This window comes from Hirundo rustica, chromosome 9, assembly GCF_015227805.2.
Source record: "Hirundo rustica isolate bHirRus1 chromosome 9, bHirRus1.pri.v3, whole genome shotgun sequence".
NCBI lineage: Eukaryota > Metazoa > Chordata > Aves > Passeriformes > Hirundinidae > Hirundo > Hirundo rustica.
The window spans coordinates 642897-660223 of record NC_053458.1 but is presented as its reverse complement, the minus strand read 5'-3'; the positions used below and the strand labels follow the sequence as shown (position 1 = coordinate 660223).

Genomic DNA, 17327 nt, shown 5'->3' with positions numbered 1-17327 from the left:
AAATTCGGAGTGCAGGTTCTCCTCACACAGAATCGCTGATTGATTTAAATGGGATTTGCAACTGCTAAAGGAGAGAAAGAAAAACCGGAGGGGTTGGCAGGTTTCCCGTGAAACAAACAGAGCCTGCCTGAAATGAGGTATTATTTGGTGTCCTGGCATATTAAATGTGTTAGATATGCAGAAAGGCAGAGCAGGGAGAAGCAACCGAAGTTCAAGGAGTTGTCCGACCTGCCCAAGTGCTCATTTAAAGCACGCTTTTGTTCCTGAGAAAATTAAATAACTTAAGGTCCTTCTCTCTCCGGCTCCAATTTTTTATAAAAGTGCCTCGTAAGATGTGAAATCATTAATTAAAGAAGATTCCTCAATTATTCTCTCTGACCTGTCACAGTTACTTGTTTAGTCAGCGTTAAGAATTCAACAAGATCTTCAAAGCCTTTCCAAGACACCACCTGTGAACTAATTATGCTGAAGGAGGAAAGATTTGTAAGGAGCTCCAGCTCCTGGCGCTGGCTGACAACACAGATACCAACCGTGGCCCCAATTTTGGAACTTTTTGCAGCTAATTCTACATGCTTGAAGCACTGTCGCCTCAAATTAGGAAAGCAAATCCCCAGATGCAGGGAAATGGGCTCCAGCAGAGAAATGCACAAACGTGTCACCATGGCACTCGAATACGGCGTTGCTCTGCATGAATTAAAAATCTTCTAAATGCTTTGTACCCCCGAAATCTCTCTGGGATTGCTGCAGGTTCCTCACTTTCTGCAGAGAGTAACTTCCAGGCTTGGTCTTTAAGGGAGATCCTGAGGAGCTCGAGCAGTGATGAGGGAACACCGAACATCCCTTCAGTCATTTCCCTTCATTTCTGGGAGAGCCTTGGCCTCCAACACAGAACATCCCTTCAGTCATTTCCCTCCATTTCTGGGAGAGCCTTGGCCTCCAACACGGAACATCCCTTCAGTCATTTCCCTTCATTTCTGGGAGAGCCTTGGCCTCCAGCTCTGCCTCAGCCCCGGCGGCTGGGGACTGACTCGTGTTGTATCTCACAGCCTCTGTCTCAGTGCTGAAACCCTGCAAAGGAGCTGTGTCCTCCCAGCAGCAAAGCCTTCTCCAGGGATCGCGTCCCCTGGAGCTGCACCGAAGTGTAAAGGATGGTGGCAATTAGCTAATTAGCTGCAGAGCCCTGGTGGAGCAGGAAGGAGGCTGACGCTCTGCCGTGTGGCTGATGGGAGACACGAGGCTAAAATGAGTTCCTACAGCTTATCCGGGGTTTGCCTTCCTGCACGAGGGAAGCAGACAGACCAGAGCACTCTTGGCCAAAGCCTCCTGGGGGGATTTTAAACAGAGCCAGGAATGTCCCCGCTCGTGGCAGGGGTTGGAACGAGAGGATTTTAAGGTCCCTTCCAGCCCAGACCATTCTGTGATTTATGACAAATCTCATTTTACCGTCGTAAGCGGCCATGGACAGATAACCCAGGTTTTCTGCCCCCATCTCCCAGCCCAACCCACTGCCTTCACTGCTGCTGCAGCACACCAGGGACTCAGTCCCCGACACTCTGGGAAGTTTTTCATTGCCTCTGCAGCTGAATAACTTGGTAACAATACTGCTGGCATTATCCAGCTATTTACCAGGCTAAAATTAGCCAAACAGAGGGACTATCGCAGCGTTATTTAATTATGGAAGGCAAACAGAACAGTTCAGTGCAATGTCGCTGCTGGTACCAGGGCTCATTTCCAGGAGGAAAGACTCAATAATAAATTTGCAACCATTTTGAGAACTGTCTTTAAACCCTCCTCCCCTTTTCTGTTGTCTTTCAGCAGAACAGATGTTGGTTTTCAACTGCAAACTGAGCTCAGAGTACTTTCCTTGGTAATTTAAACCGGGATTTGCTCGTGTCGTTTCATAGCTACTGCAGCTTTAATGATGCCCAAATTTTTCTCCTATTGTGTTCATACTCTCGATTTTGTGTTTGGAAAAAGCCCTCTGTATTTAGCACCGTGCTTTCAGAATTAAGAGAGGGATCATTATTAAGGACTCTGTTCCTTTCCGCTCCCCCGTCTCCATGCTGCTCCCAAAAACACACGTCATTTTGCTCATTTGGTGCAAACTTCTGCAGACCAGAACTCAGTCACGTCTCAAAGCTGTGTTTCTTGAACTGCAGTTTTTGAAAGCGAGGAGCGCCTGTGACTCTGCTGGAGCACTCACTTACGGAGATTAAACCCAGAAATGTCACTGCAGCCCATTCCGGCTGCAGCCCCAGCGTTATCCCTCCTTCCCTGGACAGAGCTTGGAGCAGGATCAGGCTGAGGGCACTTTTTGAGGAGTTACAGACCCTGGTGTTAAACAGCACGCGGAGTGAGGTTCTCCTATCGCCGCTGTGCGCGACCGACGCAGCAGAGACCCTTCCCTTCCTCTCAGCTTCTCTTAGCTCAAAAAATAATTCCCCAGCTTATTTTCAGCTGCTTGGCAGTCCCAAGCAGCTGTGGAAAATCCCGAGGATAGGGGTTCTCACTGCAAGCACTATCAGGTTTTTGCAGTGCGGCGCTGCTCCCGTGGAGGGTTTGGATGGAGGCTGCTCCTGCAGAGGTTTTGCTGCAGCTCTGGCTGCAGGCACAGGAAAATCTCTGCCCTAAAGGGGATGGGGACAGCGCAGAGACTCTGCCCTAGAGGAGATGGAGAGCTTTGGGAAGCTCCCTGGGAAGGCAGGAGGCAGCACTTCTGCCCTGCTGGTGACAGCAGAGCTTGCCCTCCCTAAGCCCTTTAACTACAGGAGTGGAGATTTAAACCCTTGTCCTGCTACTCCAGTAGGTCTGAGGGTATCGGAATCCCCTGTGCCTGCTTTTCCTCCTGCGGCCCTTGGTTTCGTCTGCCTCGCTGCAATCACCTCCCTTCCTGTGGCTTCCCGGCGCAGTCCTTCCAATCCCTCAATCTCAGTCAGGAAATGAAAGCACACATCTGGTGAAGGCTTTGCCAGAGGAAAATTCTGCTCGTTTTTGTCTCCTGGATGGGAGATTGGGAATCAGGAATTGTTCCCTGGCAGGGTGCTGAGGCCCTGGCACAGGGTGCCCAGAGCAGCTGTGGCTGTCCCTGGATCCCCAGCAGTGCCCAAGGCCAGGCTGGAGATCGGGGCTGGAGCAGCCTGGGACAGTGGGAGGTGTCCCCACGGCAGGGGTGGCACTGGAGGGGCTCTGAGGTCCCTCCCAACCCAAACCATTCCAGGATCCTGTGACCGGCTCCACTGAGGGTGTCCTGCTGGGACAACAGCAACAGGAAATCCCCAAGAAGGTGGGGATGCACCGCCAGCACTCAGGACCTGATAACCCCTGCCCGGCCCAAGGAGAGGCGCGCAGCCCCCACAACCTCCTGGCACTGGCAGTGAGGAGCACCCCACAAGAGCTGCTGGCTCCTTCCCGCAGCCAGTCAGCGAGGAGACAGAACTCTGCAAACCCTCCAGCCGCCAGCCACGCTCGCTACATCAGCAAGGGATCGGAGGAGTGAGGTGGTTCCAGAGCAGGGGATTGCCCACGGGGAGCAGCGCCCTGCACGTCCCCACCGGGACAGACCCATGGCAGGGACAGGGATGCGGGAGAGGCTGCTCAAAACACGGAGAAAGAGGACAAGACACAAAGCCTGGGGGGGAAAACACAGCGATGGGAGCACAAAGATGGAGGGGAGGGTCCAGCACTACCACAACACAGCTGCCAGCCCGGGCCAGCCCCGGGCACCGATGGCAATGAGGCCCTGCAGGCACCGACCCTCCTGCGGGGCGATACTGACCTGGGCTGGAGACACGACTAGAGGTAGTAGGCTCAATAATTTCTACAAAAATGAAAAAGGAAAACAAAACAAAAAACAAACAAAATAAAAAACCAAAATAAAACAAAACAAAAAAAAAAAAAAAGGGAAAAAAAAGAGGGGAAAAAAGAGAACATTTGGGAGTTAATCACACATGGAAGACAAGTACAGCATGAGACAGCAAACAGTCATGCAAGAGACAGCACAGTTTAATCTCGAGTGGGGCTGGGACAGAGCTCTGTGCTGCAGCCGCAGCCAGCACCGCTCTTACCTACATTTGGTGCACACCATCAGCACCATCACACTCCCACCAGGACAAGCTTCTTGTCCCTGGAGCTCTCCAGCTCCCGAGCATTTCTCCAGCTTTTTTGTCCCTGGAGTTCTCCAGCTCCCGGGCATTTCTCCAGCTTTTAGCCCCTGGAGCTCTCCAGCTCCCGAGCGTTTCTCCAGCTTTTTGCCCCTGGAGTTCTCCAGCTCCCGAGCATTTCTCCAGCTTTTTGCCCCTGGAGCTCTCCAGCTCCTGAGCATTTCTCCAGGGAGGCACAGAAAGCTGGCTAAGGGAAGAGCTTTGTTCACTTCATTGAAGGCAATTTCCTCCCATGAATATCAGTCAAGGTAACAATTTTGAACAAAGAATGATTTAAAGCAATGGCTTTGTGCTTGGGTGAACTTTTAAGAAGGCACATCTTTTTAATTATTGAAGTCTTTCCAGAAGAAAACATTTCTCAGAAACATCAAACCCATTTGGAAGTTGTTTACTTCCCCCGGGGCAACCGATACGAACAGGCAAAGTTAAGAGAAGACACAGTTCTCCTGCATCCAGCCTAATGAAACAATCACCTGTGGCTTTTCATTATAATTTGACTTTAGAATTCATTATTCTGGGCCTTTTTATTAGCTTTGAATAGCGCTATGCAAAATGAAATACCGGTCCCAATTAATCTTGCACGGAAGCAAGCTCCCATCTCAATGCAGCAATTCAAAACTCCTCATAAAAAAGGTTTAACAAAATTACCAAGCTCAAAAGATCATTGACCATATCTTGACTATAACAAGAAACTAATGAAAAAAAATGGGGGCGAGTTGACGAGCAGGGGTGTGCAGGGAATGGCTGAGCACACACCAGCTCCAGGGCAATTTTGAGGGTTTTTTTTTCACCTACAATTGCTTTTCAGGTTAATGCTGTGCAAACACGAGTCCGAGAGAAACAGCAGGCAAATATTTCCCCAAATAAAAAGTTACGAAAGTTTCTTTACCCAACTGCAAAACTTCTGCTAATGCAGATGAATGCTTCCAACCTTAAAACCAATTATTCGACACCTTGACAGAACGCGCCGTGGGCGCCGATGAACCCAAATCACATCCCAAGAGTTAAATGGAATTTGGGCTGTGTTACACTTTTAATTGGCATTAAAATCCATGAAGTTGGTGCCACCTTCAGCATAGGAAGGGGTTCAGGTTTCCTGCCCCTGTGCAGGAGCAGGAGCAGTGGGAAGGGCTGCGGACGGACGGGTCCATCCCTGGATACCCCACATCCCTTCCCACCGTGGCGGCTGGGAAGGTGGAGCTGAGGCTGCTCTCCGTGCGGGAGCACCCCAGGGGAGTGCAGCTGGCTCCAGTGAGGAAGAGGAAGGACGGGGAGCATCCTCTGGGGGCTGCACTGTGCTTCAAAGCTCTGCCCAATGGCCAAGGCACAAACAAGGCTTTTCCCCAGAATATTTAACGGACGGAAAGCAAAACTACCCAGAAATGCAGAAATATGTGAGGCACCAAACTGGTTCCAGTGATGCCTAAGCTGTTAGAAACTGTGGGTTTGTAGCATTGGTGTGGATTGGGAAAGGGGGAAAGAGCCACAGCGGTGCGTTTGTGGGGTTTGGATCTCTCTGCTGAAAACCCCAAATCGGCTTTCTCAGGCAAGGGCACAGGCAGGGGCTGCTGAGGGGGACAGCGAGGATTGTCCCAGCCAAGAGGAGCTGCGGGAGCTCAACACGAGGGAAAAGGGGAACTCAGCACAAGGGAAAAGGGAAACTCAACAAAAGGGAAAAGGGGAACTCAACACAAGGGAAAAGGGGAACTAGGCACCAGGGAAAAGGGAAACTCAACACCAGGGAAAAGGGAAACTCAGCACCAGGGAAAAGGGAAAATAAACATGAGGGGAAAAGGGAAACTCAACACCAGGGAAAAGGGAAACTCAGCACCAGGGAAAAGGGAAACTCAACACGAGGGAAAAGGGGAACTCAACACCAGGGATCAACACGAGGGCAAAGGGGAACTAAACATGAGGGAAAAAGGGAAACTAAACACAAGGGGAAAAGGGAAAATAAACACCAGGGAAAAGGGAAACTAAACATGAGGGAAAAAGGGAAACTCAACAGAAGGGAAAAGGGAAATTCAACACAAGGGAAAAGGGAAACTCAGCACTAGGGAAAAGGGAAACTCAACACCAGGGAAAAGGGAAACTCAACACCAGGGAAAAGGGAAAATAAACACCAGGGAAAAGGGAAACTCAGCACCAGGGAAAAGGGAAAATAAACACCAGGGAAAAGGGAAACTCAGCACCAGGGAAAAGGAGAACTCAACATGAGGGAAAAGGGAAACTCAGCACCAGGGAAAAGGGGAACTCGGCACCAGGGAAAAGGGAAACTCAACACATGGGACAAAGGGAAACTCAACACCAGGGATCAACACGAGGGCAAAGGGAAACTAAACATGAGGGAGAAAGGGAAAATAAACACCAGGGAAAAGGGAGACTCAACACCAGGGAAAAAGGGAAACTCAACACAAGGGAAAAGGGAAACTCAACACAAGGGAAAAGGGAAACAACACCAGGGAAAAGAGGAACTCAACAGAAGGGAAAAGGGAAACTCAACCCGAGGGCAAAGGGAAGCACAACACCAGGGAAAAGCGAAACTCAACACGAGGGAAAAAGGGAAACTAAACACCAGGATAAAGGGAAACTCAACACAAGGGAAAAAGGGAAACTCAACACAAGGGAAAGGGGAAACTAAACGCCAGGGAAAAGGGAAAATCATCACAGCAAACGCTTCCATTCCAAAAATGCTCCCCTGGGAAAGGAGGTTGTGCCCCTGCACAGAGCAACCCCAACTTCAGCAGGAGAAACAGGAATTGGCATCAAACAAGAGACTCGGAGAAAACAAGCACCTGTCAAGGTATCCTCAATTTTGTATTTAAATGTTTTAAGTGTGACAAAAATTTGATTTAGTGCTCCTTAGCTTCTCCCAAACCTTCATGTACTGAGCAATTACAGCCTGCTCCTCACGGATAATTCTCAGCCTGGCTCAAATGTGTTGTGTAATGATGGCAAAAGTTATTTTTCTGACTACCTTAAGATAACAGCATCTTTTTTTCTTGGGAATTTAGGAGTCAATCCTCGTGACTGTGGCTGCCTAGGAAAGGAAAAGTTCCGTTCCTCTTGCTGCAGAAGAACACCATTCTTTGCAACAATCAGGCAAATTAACACACTCAGTCAGTACAATATTTCATTAAAAAGCAAAATACCCTATCCAACCAGCAGGGATTGTGCTGGGATCGTGTCTCCCTGGGAAACATTGGATCTAGACTTAATTATAGGGGCTTAGGGTAGCATAAAGTCACAGGTTCCTGGCAGCATTGAGGCTGGAAGCGAAGGCGGTGATTTCATGTATTATTCTTGCAAAAAAAAAAAAAAAAAAAAAAAAAATCTCATTTTTAAATACATTATTAGATCAAGGCATTGGAGAGACAGATCTATTTCCAGTTTCAAGTTCTAAAACTCTTTGCAAATCTTTATTCATGAAAGTGTTCAGGTCTATAGAGAGAAAACAAAACCAGCTGGTTCTGTAGAAGCACACTAGGCTGGTTCATTCAAATTAAAATTTATTAATGACTCCTCAGGAGCACCGGGGGGCAGGGATGCGTGGGCAAGGGCGGCGCTATCTGCGCCGCACTTTCCTGGGACCCCAATCCTACAGTATTGGGGCTGCTCGGATTTCCAAGGACGCTTGTGGAAAAAGAATCTGCAAGTCTAATGGAAACCCACGATTTTCTGCGCCATTTCTGTGGCTGCAGCGGGGAGTTCTCCTTGAGCATTGTTTCCCAAAGCAGAGGAGGAGGAGCAGCGAGTGCCCAGCAGCTCCTGCTGTGCCCTTGCCAGAGCTGGGGCTGTGAGTGCAGGACCCCGCGTGCCCTGCAGAGCCGCCTCCTCCGGGCAGCCGGGACAGCCAAACACGGCTCGTTAGTTTAAAGCAGAGTTTTAAGTCAGGCTGGGTTCAAAAACATAAAACCGGGAATGTTCTGGGCACAGGGATACTGGCATGACATCCCTGGCTGCCAAACTGGGGATTTCTGCCCAGCTCTCAATACAACAATGCCCCAACCCCCTGAATGACTTCCTGGCCTGAACTCGTCAGCGAAGGAATTTCCACTCATGTCCAAATTAAACCTGCCCTGGTGCACCAGGGAAACGCTCTGGCGGGTGCTGCTGTGGCGGCCCAGCTCTGCCCATGGAAATGTGGGTGCAGGAATCTCCAGCACGTTGTCACAGGAAGAAGTAAAGCCTGATGTTCTCCTTACGATCAGTTTTGGTTGGGGGTGGTGAGCCCAACGCTGGAAATGACCCAGCGAGCAGCAGCAGCTGAGTGGGTTTAAATGAAGTGGGAGAATAAACCCCACGGATTTGTAGCTGCAGCTCTAATCCTCAAAAGGGAAACCTCCGGAGAATACAAGCTCTAAAGACAGCTGGGCCAAGGAGGCGAGGTTAAATGTCAAGGACGTTTAGCGCTGCCTTTTACCAAAAGCACAGAGATTGTATCTAGAAATTCCTTTCTGATCCCCGGCAGAAAGGAGATGGAACAGAAAACCTTTTATCAAAATGGGAAACCACCCCATGAAAGGCTCCCCGGAACAAGAAGGGGAATTAGAGGGAACAAAAGGAATTGGCTGCCAAAAGGCCCTGTCTGGGAAAGCCGGAACGGCAGCTCAGGGAGGGAACCACCAAAGCCAACCCGACGGAAGGCACGCCCTGACCCCAGAGATCACGGAATCATTAAGGCTGGAAGAGATCTCCAACATCATCAAGTCCAAGCTGAACAGCCCCATGGACCACTAAAGCACACAGTGAAGGAATAAGGTACCCCAAGGGACACGAGAGCCCCTCTGCTCACGGAGAAATTCAGCACGGACCCGGACCTATTTTTGTCTCAGTTTTATCACAAGCTGAAACCCTGGCATTCCGCATAAAGACATGGAAATGGAAATTGCCAGAGCAAATTTAAAGCAAAATTCAATCAGCTCAGGAGGCTGAGGTCAGAGGGATTTAAATATGTTTGCACATAAAATTGTGAAAGCAACGGTAAATTCCTAGGCAGGGGAGGACAGAGAGTTACAGACGCGTTCGGGGAGGGCAGGACCCACAGCTGCAGCTGCCTGACATCCAAGGCTTGGGAAAAATATGAGCTGGAAGCAGCTATTAGACAATACAGGCAGGTAAAAACAAGCAAGTAAATAAACCCTGACTCTTGGTTTACCAGAGGCCAATTACTTGTAATTATTTGCCCAGCAAATCTCCTCGTATGTGGCTGGGAGGCAGCGATTCATCAGCCCCTGTTTGCCCGAGCAAAGGGAACAAACTGAGGGCACATTCCTTCCGAAATCCAGTGGGGATCTGCACATCTCCAGCCTGGCTGCACTCACTCTGCTCCTCCTCGGAGCTCATGGAGCAAATCCCAGCTCCTGTGAGGAGGAAACTGGATTGTTTGGGCAGGGATTACCCGAGGGAGCAGCCTGCAGTGGGAGGGATTGGGACTGACCTCGGCGTGCTCCAGGCCCATCCTCTCATTCCCGAGAAGCACGGACAGCTCAGCAAAAGGACAGAGCAGTGATTTCAGTCTGTGCCTGCAGCCAGGAGAGGAGAGCCTCTGCCTCTCAGAGACACCCATCCATCATCCATCATCCATCCATCCATCCATCCATCCTTCCATCCTTCCATCCTTCCATCCTTCCATCCATCCATCCATCATCCATCACCCATCCATCCATCCCTCCATCCATCCATCCATCCATCATCCATCATTCATCATCCATCATCCATCATCCATCCATCCATCCATCCATCCATCCATCCATCCATCCATCCATCCATCATCCATCTATCCATCCATCCATCCATCATCCATCATCCATCCATCCATCCATCCATCCATCCATCCATCCATCCATCCATCCATCCATCATCCATCTATCCATCCATCCATCCATCATCCATCATCCATCCATCCATCCATCCATCCATCCATCATCCGTCCCTCCATCCATTCTTCCATCCTTATATCCCTCCATTCATCCATCCATCGTCCATCCATCCATCATCCATCCATCCATCCATCCATCCATCCATCCATCCATCCATCCATCCATCCATCCATCCATCCATCCATCCATCCTCCACCCATCCCAGGATCCCAGCTCCTGATCCAGCTCCCAGCAGAGCCAGCAGCAGCCTGGGCATCGCCCACGGGATTTCCAGCACCTTCCATCTAATCCACCACAGTGCCCCTGCTCCTCTCCAGTCCTCTGGAGCCCCTCCCAGCACCAGCTCAGCCCCAGCCCATCCCTGCCACCAGCTCTGGAGTTAAAGCTGTGGATCCCATTTTTTTGGTACACTGCTGCTGGAGCCCAGGGCATTCCTTTGGCTGCCCTGGAGGGTCAGGGACCTGGGCAGGGGGGTCTGGGACCCCAGCCCAGAGCTCAGAGCTCAGAGAGACACTGGATTTGATTTCAGTCCATGGGAGAGGCTTCTTGCACTGCAGGAAGCATTGCAGGCCACAAGAGTGTGAAAAAGAGTAGTTTAGTTTGTCACAGGGTGAAAAAACAGTGGGTTTGGGATTCTTGGCATTGAAGTGAATGGGGCAAGATGGAGAATTTGGGGCGTTGTCTCCTTCTTCTCCTTCTCCTTCCCTCACTCCATTGCTGCATTGACGTGGCACAAAGCAGTCAGTGAGGATTGGGTCAGAGTAAAGATGACCTTTTTAGTAATAGTGATAGACATTGGTAAGAAATAGTAAATAAAGAATACGTAGCAATTAGTATAAAAGATAAGGACAGCCCAGAGACAGGAGGAGTCACCAGATGTCCGAGCCACGGCAAACATCTTTTGGACACTGAGAAAATTGTAAGATAAGAACTAATAAACTAAACATGTGACCTTGAAGACTCCGTCTCTTCCTGTGTTTGGCACAGAGCTTTACAGAAGGCCAGGACTCTAAAACCACCTGAATGCCAGGGAATTTAAACTCCTGAAAAGGAGCCCCCGACAACGGCCGTCCTTGAGTAAGCAGAAACACACTGGTACCTCATTTTGTCACTCTGCAGCTGGCCCAAAACCAAACTGTTGTGTTTGGTGCAGTTAAAGCCGCTAGACGATACCAGGTCTTAAAAATGAAAAATGTGCTTCAGTGTGAGCAAAGCCACGCCTCATTTCTGGTCCGGGGAATAAAAAGCAAATGCTATAATGAATTCTCAGCGTTCTTCACTGTCTCAGTGGCAGAAAATCCAACCTGTTTTCCAAGGAACAGAAACTCTGGAATGTTTCATTGCTTCCCGCAGCCCCCCACACGTGACTTTGGTCTCTGTCGCTCCTCAGGGATCTGTCAGGGTGGGTTTAGGCTGGATTTTGGGAAAGGTTCTTCCCCCAGAGGCTGCTGAGCTCTGCCCAGGCTCCCCAGGGAATGGGCGCATTCCCAAAGCTGCCGGAGCTCCAGGAGCCCTCAGGGATGCACGGGGTGGGACGGTTGGGATTGTCCTAAGGAGGACGTTTCCCAGCTGGAGAACACAAAAAGCATTTTTTTTCATTTCCATCTGCATCAGTGCAATTGTTTGACTTTGGTATTTTGACTTGGAGGAATCAATAACTGGACCAAAACGCAACAGGCAGTTAAATACCAACTCATTAGTTAATTTAAAAAATGCTCATAACTGCTTCAGTTTATGACCTTTGATAATTAACTGGGCTTATTTAAGCTAATCTCCCCCAGGCTTCATCAGCTTTGTTAAAGATTAATGATTTATTGTGAAATCGAGGTCTCTAAGCCTAGGGAAGCCAGAGCCTGTTTGAGTACCACGAAAAATGGAAAAACACTTCATAATAAATCTTTTGGATGGAAACTCTGAGTGGATGGGGCAGAGACATGACCTTAATTTATTCTGTGTCTTTCTCTCACCCTCAATATTTTGCAATTACAATTAGAGCTTTTCTGCAGGTTTGAGTTATTACACCTTAATTGCCTCGTAACGGTTTATTTTATTTAAATGGTTTATTCTTTTATTACAGGATGATAAATATTTAATAGCTCTACACCGGCGAGACGTTAAAAAAAAAAAAATAACTGTGAACTCGAAGTTTGAGGCCTGAAATTGCCAGGGAGTTTTCTCACTCCGTCCTCCAGCAGCTCTACACCTCCAGCTGATTGTTTCGCTTGATAGCAGGGGCTTCTCAATAAATATTCAAATATTTTAAGGCTGTAGAAAACCACATTATTGGCACCTTTTTGCACCTATTTGTAAAAGGTAATTTTTAAGAGCCTCCAGGTCTGTGGATTCCAGCCCCAGACTTTTTCTCAGCGGGCAGCACAATGGGATGAATTTCAAATTTGACTTAAATTCAGATGGAATTTGGTTTCCTTATGGAAAGGCAGAGAAAGACACTAAATGCATTGTTTTAATGCCCTAGTCTACTAAAAGCTTTCTCATTTATTTATTTTTTGATAAGATTTTTTCCAGAGTGAACCGTCATGTTTTATGTAGGATGAGCAATTTTAATAGTGTGAAAATAATTAACTTAATTTAATTTAGTTTCGTTTAATTCAACTTAATTTAATTCAAATGTGAGGGGCGGTGTTATGTGTGCGCGCGAACCAGCCACAGACAAATTCATGTTTTCATTAAAAAGGTTCAGAATAATCTTTTAATTAAAGGTCACACATTTGACTCTCTTGGCAGTAAAAATATGCAGTTTCCATCCTCACTTTCACAACAATTTCCCATCTATAAGACGCTGGTATATGCTGAGGGCTTTACCTTTCACAGGACTGCCTGTATTTTGAATAAACGAATAAATCAGGGAAGTTTGTCCTCAGCAAACGGATGCTGGCAAAAGCAGCCGTTCATCTGCAGGCCGCTTTTGGAGCGCCACGAAAATACACCCACTAATGCGAGGGCACGTCTCTGCACCCGCGTTCACAGCACTGAGCCACTGAAAACGAAAAGGTGCAATACAGGGAGTAAAAAAATAAAAATAAAAAAAAGCAAAATCTGCCGAAAGGATCCTGGATTTGATCAGATTTGAGAAACCAACGGGAGCAGTGAGATGCTCGGAGGTTTCAGAGGATCCTCAGCACCTGCACCCCGCACAGGAGTGCCTGGAGAGATTCCTGAGAGAAAACTCAGAGGAAAACCCACACCGGAGCAGGCCAGGGACTGCTGGGGCTGGGAGAGCAGAGGGCTCCTTTGGTGTCAGAGACCAAACCCCACACTCCGGGCCCGGTCACGCGGCACTTCCCAGCACTTTTATCAGAAGTAAAAGGCGATTAATGCTTCTGTGGAGGAGCTGTGCTTATGGAATCTCCCACGCTGTTTGCAACCTTTTCCCTACGGTGAGGATCAGGAAAAGCCCCGTTCGGGGATGTGATTCCCGGCACTCCCTTCCCCTGCACTCCTGGAGCAGCCCGGTGGCTGCGCCCACAGCCCAGTGCCAAAGGGAAAATCCGTTTTTTTACCCACCAGCAGCCAAGGGAAAGGCTGGGAGAGCTTCCTGCTGCACCCCGGCTGTCCCGAGGTGCCTGGGCACACAGCTCAGCTCAAATATTGTGGTTTCCCATCAGGAGAAGCATCTGCCAGGGTCCTACAGGTCCTGACAGCGAAGGGCACCCCAAACTCCAGGGATGGAGGTGGGAACCAGCAGGGGAGTAAAGGACAGAGCCTGGGGCTGCCCCTGGATCCCTGGCAGTGCCCAAGGCCAGGTTGGAGCAGCCTGGGACAGTGGAAGTGTCCCTGCCGTGGCAGGGGTGGCACTGGGTGGGATTCGAGGTCCCCCCCCAGTGCCATTGGAAGACAAAAATTAAACGTGTTCTTGATTCAAATGAGCAGAGGAGAAGGAATGTCTTTGCTCGCGGAAGAGAAAAAAGGAACATTTTAGCTGGGGACACCTGACGACATTCCATGAGGGCAGAGATCCGAGGAATCTGGGGCCGAGCCTGCCCCAGTCCCGGTGCTGTGTCACCCGTGTGCTCTCTGTGCCTGGGTGACAAAGGCAGGTGAAGCAAAGAGAGAGAAAACCCACTGAATTTCACACATTTGGATACATCTGTGTCACCAAAGGGACACGAAAGACAGAGCTTTGTTCCAGTTATCCGAGCTACAGTGTTCTGAAGGATAAACAATACTTGCTCACTAGTCCCCATTCCCCATCTCAGACTTTTCCAGGGAAAACCGCTGCTTTAATGATTTTTACAGCTGTTGAGACCACAACAGAACGAAGAAAAAGTGACAAAGTCGGGTGCGTCCTTTGAGCTTGGTCTTTCATTCGTACGGATAAATGGAAAGCTCATGAATAATGCAGACCTGAAAATCTGTTAGCATTTTTCTGCTCAGAAACATATGATTAGCGCTGCTCTGACTCCCGGTAATGATATTCCTGTTCTCAGAGGTCACTCTTCAAAAAAATCCGCACAACTGTGGCCGTATTTCTGGAAATAAACACAGCCAAACACACCTCGGGGGAGCAGCGGGGGACACCTGTGAGGGCGCAGGTCCTGGGGCACCGGAGCCTCCTCTGTCCCTGACCCAGGGCGGCGCTGGGAGCTCCCCGTGCCGTGGGAACACGGGGCTCAGGACAATCCCTGCTCCGGCAGCTGGCACGGACACTCACACAATCCCACTGGGCTGGGAGGTGTTGGAACCCTGGAAATTTCATCCTTTCTGTGCCAGAAGGTGCTGACCCTCAAGCAAGCACCACACCTGACCTGAGGCCATGGGACAGGCTGCTGAGATTGAGCGATGGCACTGGGGCTGTGGTTTGGAAAGTGTTGTGGGATCTCACAGGAGTTAAGATTTTAGTGTATAATAATATATGGGGCAAGATGGAGGGCTTTGGGCGTTGTCTGAGTCCTTTTTCACCTTCTTCATTCTTCTCCGTGGGTTTGGGTGGTTTTCTGCAATTGGTAATGGAGTCCTCATTGCAGACTTCAAGTAGTTATTTGGTTTAAAACAAAAATAATTTAGGTGGCGTTTCATAATTGGACAGGTTGTCCTTGAAAAGACCTGGTAGAGACAGAGAAGTGCTCCATTTTACCTCGTTTCTCTGACCTGCTAGTTAGAGCTCGCGGCTCGTGAGGCTGGAAATAGATAACAAATAATAAACATCCAAGTCCGAACTCGAAACCTACATTTCCTGTGCATTAATCCTGACCTTGGCAAGGAAAAAAAAAAAGAAGCAAGAACCTTAACAGGGAGGGACCTTAAATCCTCTCCAGTGCCACCGTGGCAGGGACAGCTCCCACTGCCCCAGGCTGCTCCAGCCCCAGTGTCCAACCTGGCCTGGGGCACTGCCAGGGATCCAGGGGCAGCCACAGCTGTGACTGATGGCGCCCTGTGCCAGGGAATGCCACCCTCACAGGGAACAATTCCTGATTCCCAATCTCCCATCCAGCCCTGCCCTCTGGCAGTGGGAGCCGTTCCCCACATTTACCAGAAAACCAGAAGAAGGAACCAGAGGAATCTGCCTGAGTTACACGGGAGCAGCAGCTGGGACATGGGGAGGGTTCACAGGAACCTCAGGAACCCGGACTCCCAGGGTTTGTGGGGCATTTGTGGCCAAGGCACGGTCCCTGTGGGATTGGGTGGCCCAAGGGATAGTCCCTGTGGGACTGGATGTCCCAAAGGATGGTCCCTGTGGGATTGGATGTCCCAAGGCACGGTCCCTGTGGGATTGGATGTCCCAAGGCACAGTCCCTGTGGGATTGGATGTCCCAAGGCACGGTCCCTGTGGGATTGGATGTCCCAAGGGATGGTCCCTGTGGGATTGGATGTCCCAAGGGATAATCCCTGTGGGATTGGATGTCCCAAGGGATAATCCCTGTGGGATTGGATGTCCCAAGGCACGGTCCCTGTGGGATTGGATGTCCCAAGGCACGGTCCCTGTGGGATCGGGCTCAGTGTGCCTCGGGGCAGCCCAGGCAGACGCTCTCCTGACCGGGGGAACTCGGATTTCTGACCCCAGCAGCTCCTGGAGGGTTCCCTGGGTGGAAGGCTGGAGTAGAGGCACGGACACCCCTTCCCAGCAGGGTCTCCCTCTGGTCCGTGGATTCCCACCCCGCTCGGGGCCGGCCCCCATCCCCACACCCCTCACACGGGTCGAACCCGCGCCCAGAACTGGATCCTCTTCAACTGCTCTGCTATCTGCTTCCACTGGCACAGCAATTTGTGAATAACTTATTTAGTAATTACTGTGTAATTATAGCTCTGCTGATCCCTGACGAGCCCAAACCCACAGACAATGCCTATCAAATGGATCATTACAATCTCTACAAATTACACAGGAGATGTGCCCATGCCACCATGAGATTCATGAAATGACTACAGTTTCTGTGAAAGGAGATTAATTAAGATGGAGTTGGAGTTTAAGGAGGAGCAGATTGCCCTGCTCCTCTGCCCAGCCCTGGAGGCTCCTCTGGAGTGCTGTGTCCAGTTCTGGATCCTCAGCACAGCAGGGACGGGAGCTCCTGGAGCTCAGGAAGGGCCTGGAGCATCTCCGTGCCCAGCGAAGGCTGAGGGAGCTGGGGCTGCTCAGCCTGGGGAGGAGCTCAGCTGAGAGGGGCCCTGAGTGTCCCTGGGTTTCCCTGGGTGTCCCTGGGTGTCCCTGGGTGTCCCTATTTGTCCCTGGGTATCCCTGTGTGCCCCTGTTTGTCCCTGTTTGTCCCTGGGTGTCCCTGGGTTTCCCTGAGTGTCCCTTTGTGTCCCTGTCTGTCCCTGTGTGTCCCTGTGTGTCCCTGTGTGTCCCTGGGTGTCCCTGGGTGTCCCTGGGTGTCCCCGTGTGTCCCTAGGTGTCCCTGGGTTTCCCTGAGTGTCCCTGGGTATCCCTGTTTGTCCCTGGGTTTCCCTGTGTGTCCCTGTGTGTCCCTGTGTGTCCCTGTTTGTCCCTGGGTTTCCCTGGGTGTCCCTGGGTGTCCCTGGGTGTCCCTGGGTGTCCCTGTTTGTCCCTGGGTGTCCCTGGGTGTCCCTGGGTGTCCCTGTGTGTCCCTGTGTGTCCCTGTTTGTCCCTGTGTGTCCCTGTGTGCAGGGAGGGACAGAGCAGGGCCAGGCTCTGCTCCGGGGGCCCAGCCAAGGCAGCAGAGGAACGGGCAGGGATTGATCCCAGGAATTCCCCCTGCACAACTTCTGCCGTGGGCAGTGCCCAGCCCTGAGCAGATCGTGCAGAGAGGCTGTGGAGTCTCCTCTCTGGGGATATTCCAGAACCTTTGGGACACAATCCTGTGCTCTGGGA

At 50.3% G+C, this 17327-nt stretch overlaps 1 protein-coding gene across 3 annotated transcripts in view; it reads right to left on the bottom strand.

Moving 5' to 3' along the window:
- NEGR1 (neuronal growth regulator 1) overlaps positions 1–17327 on the bottom strand; it is a 199534-nt gene that overhangs the window by 27667 nt on the left and 154540 nt on the right. For 2 of the 3 annotated variants that reach the window (XR_009208130.1, XM_040073481.2), the window contains exon 7: positions 3776–3817. The exons of the other annotated variant lie outside the window; for it this stretch is intronic. Coding sequence is in view for 1 of the 2 variants with exons in the window: in XM_040073481.2 (XP_039929415.1) it covers positions 3776–3817 (42 nt within the window). In the remaining variant the exon portion in view is untranslated. The remainder of the gene's footprint in view (positions 1–3775; positions 3818–17327) is intronic. 3 annotated transcript variants of the gene reach the window in all.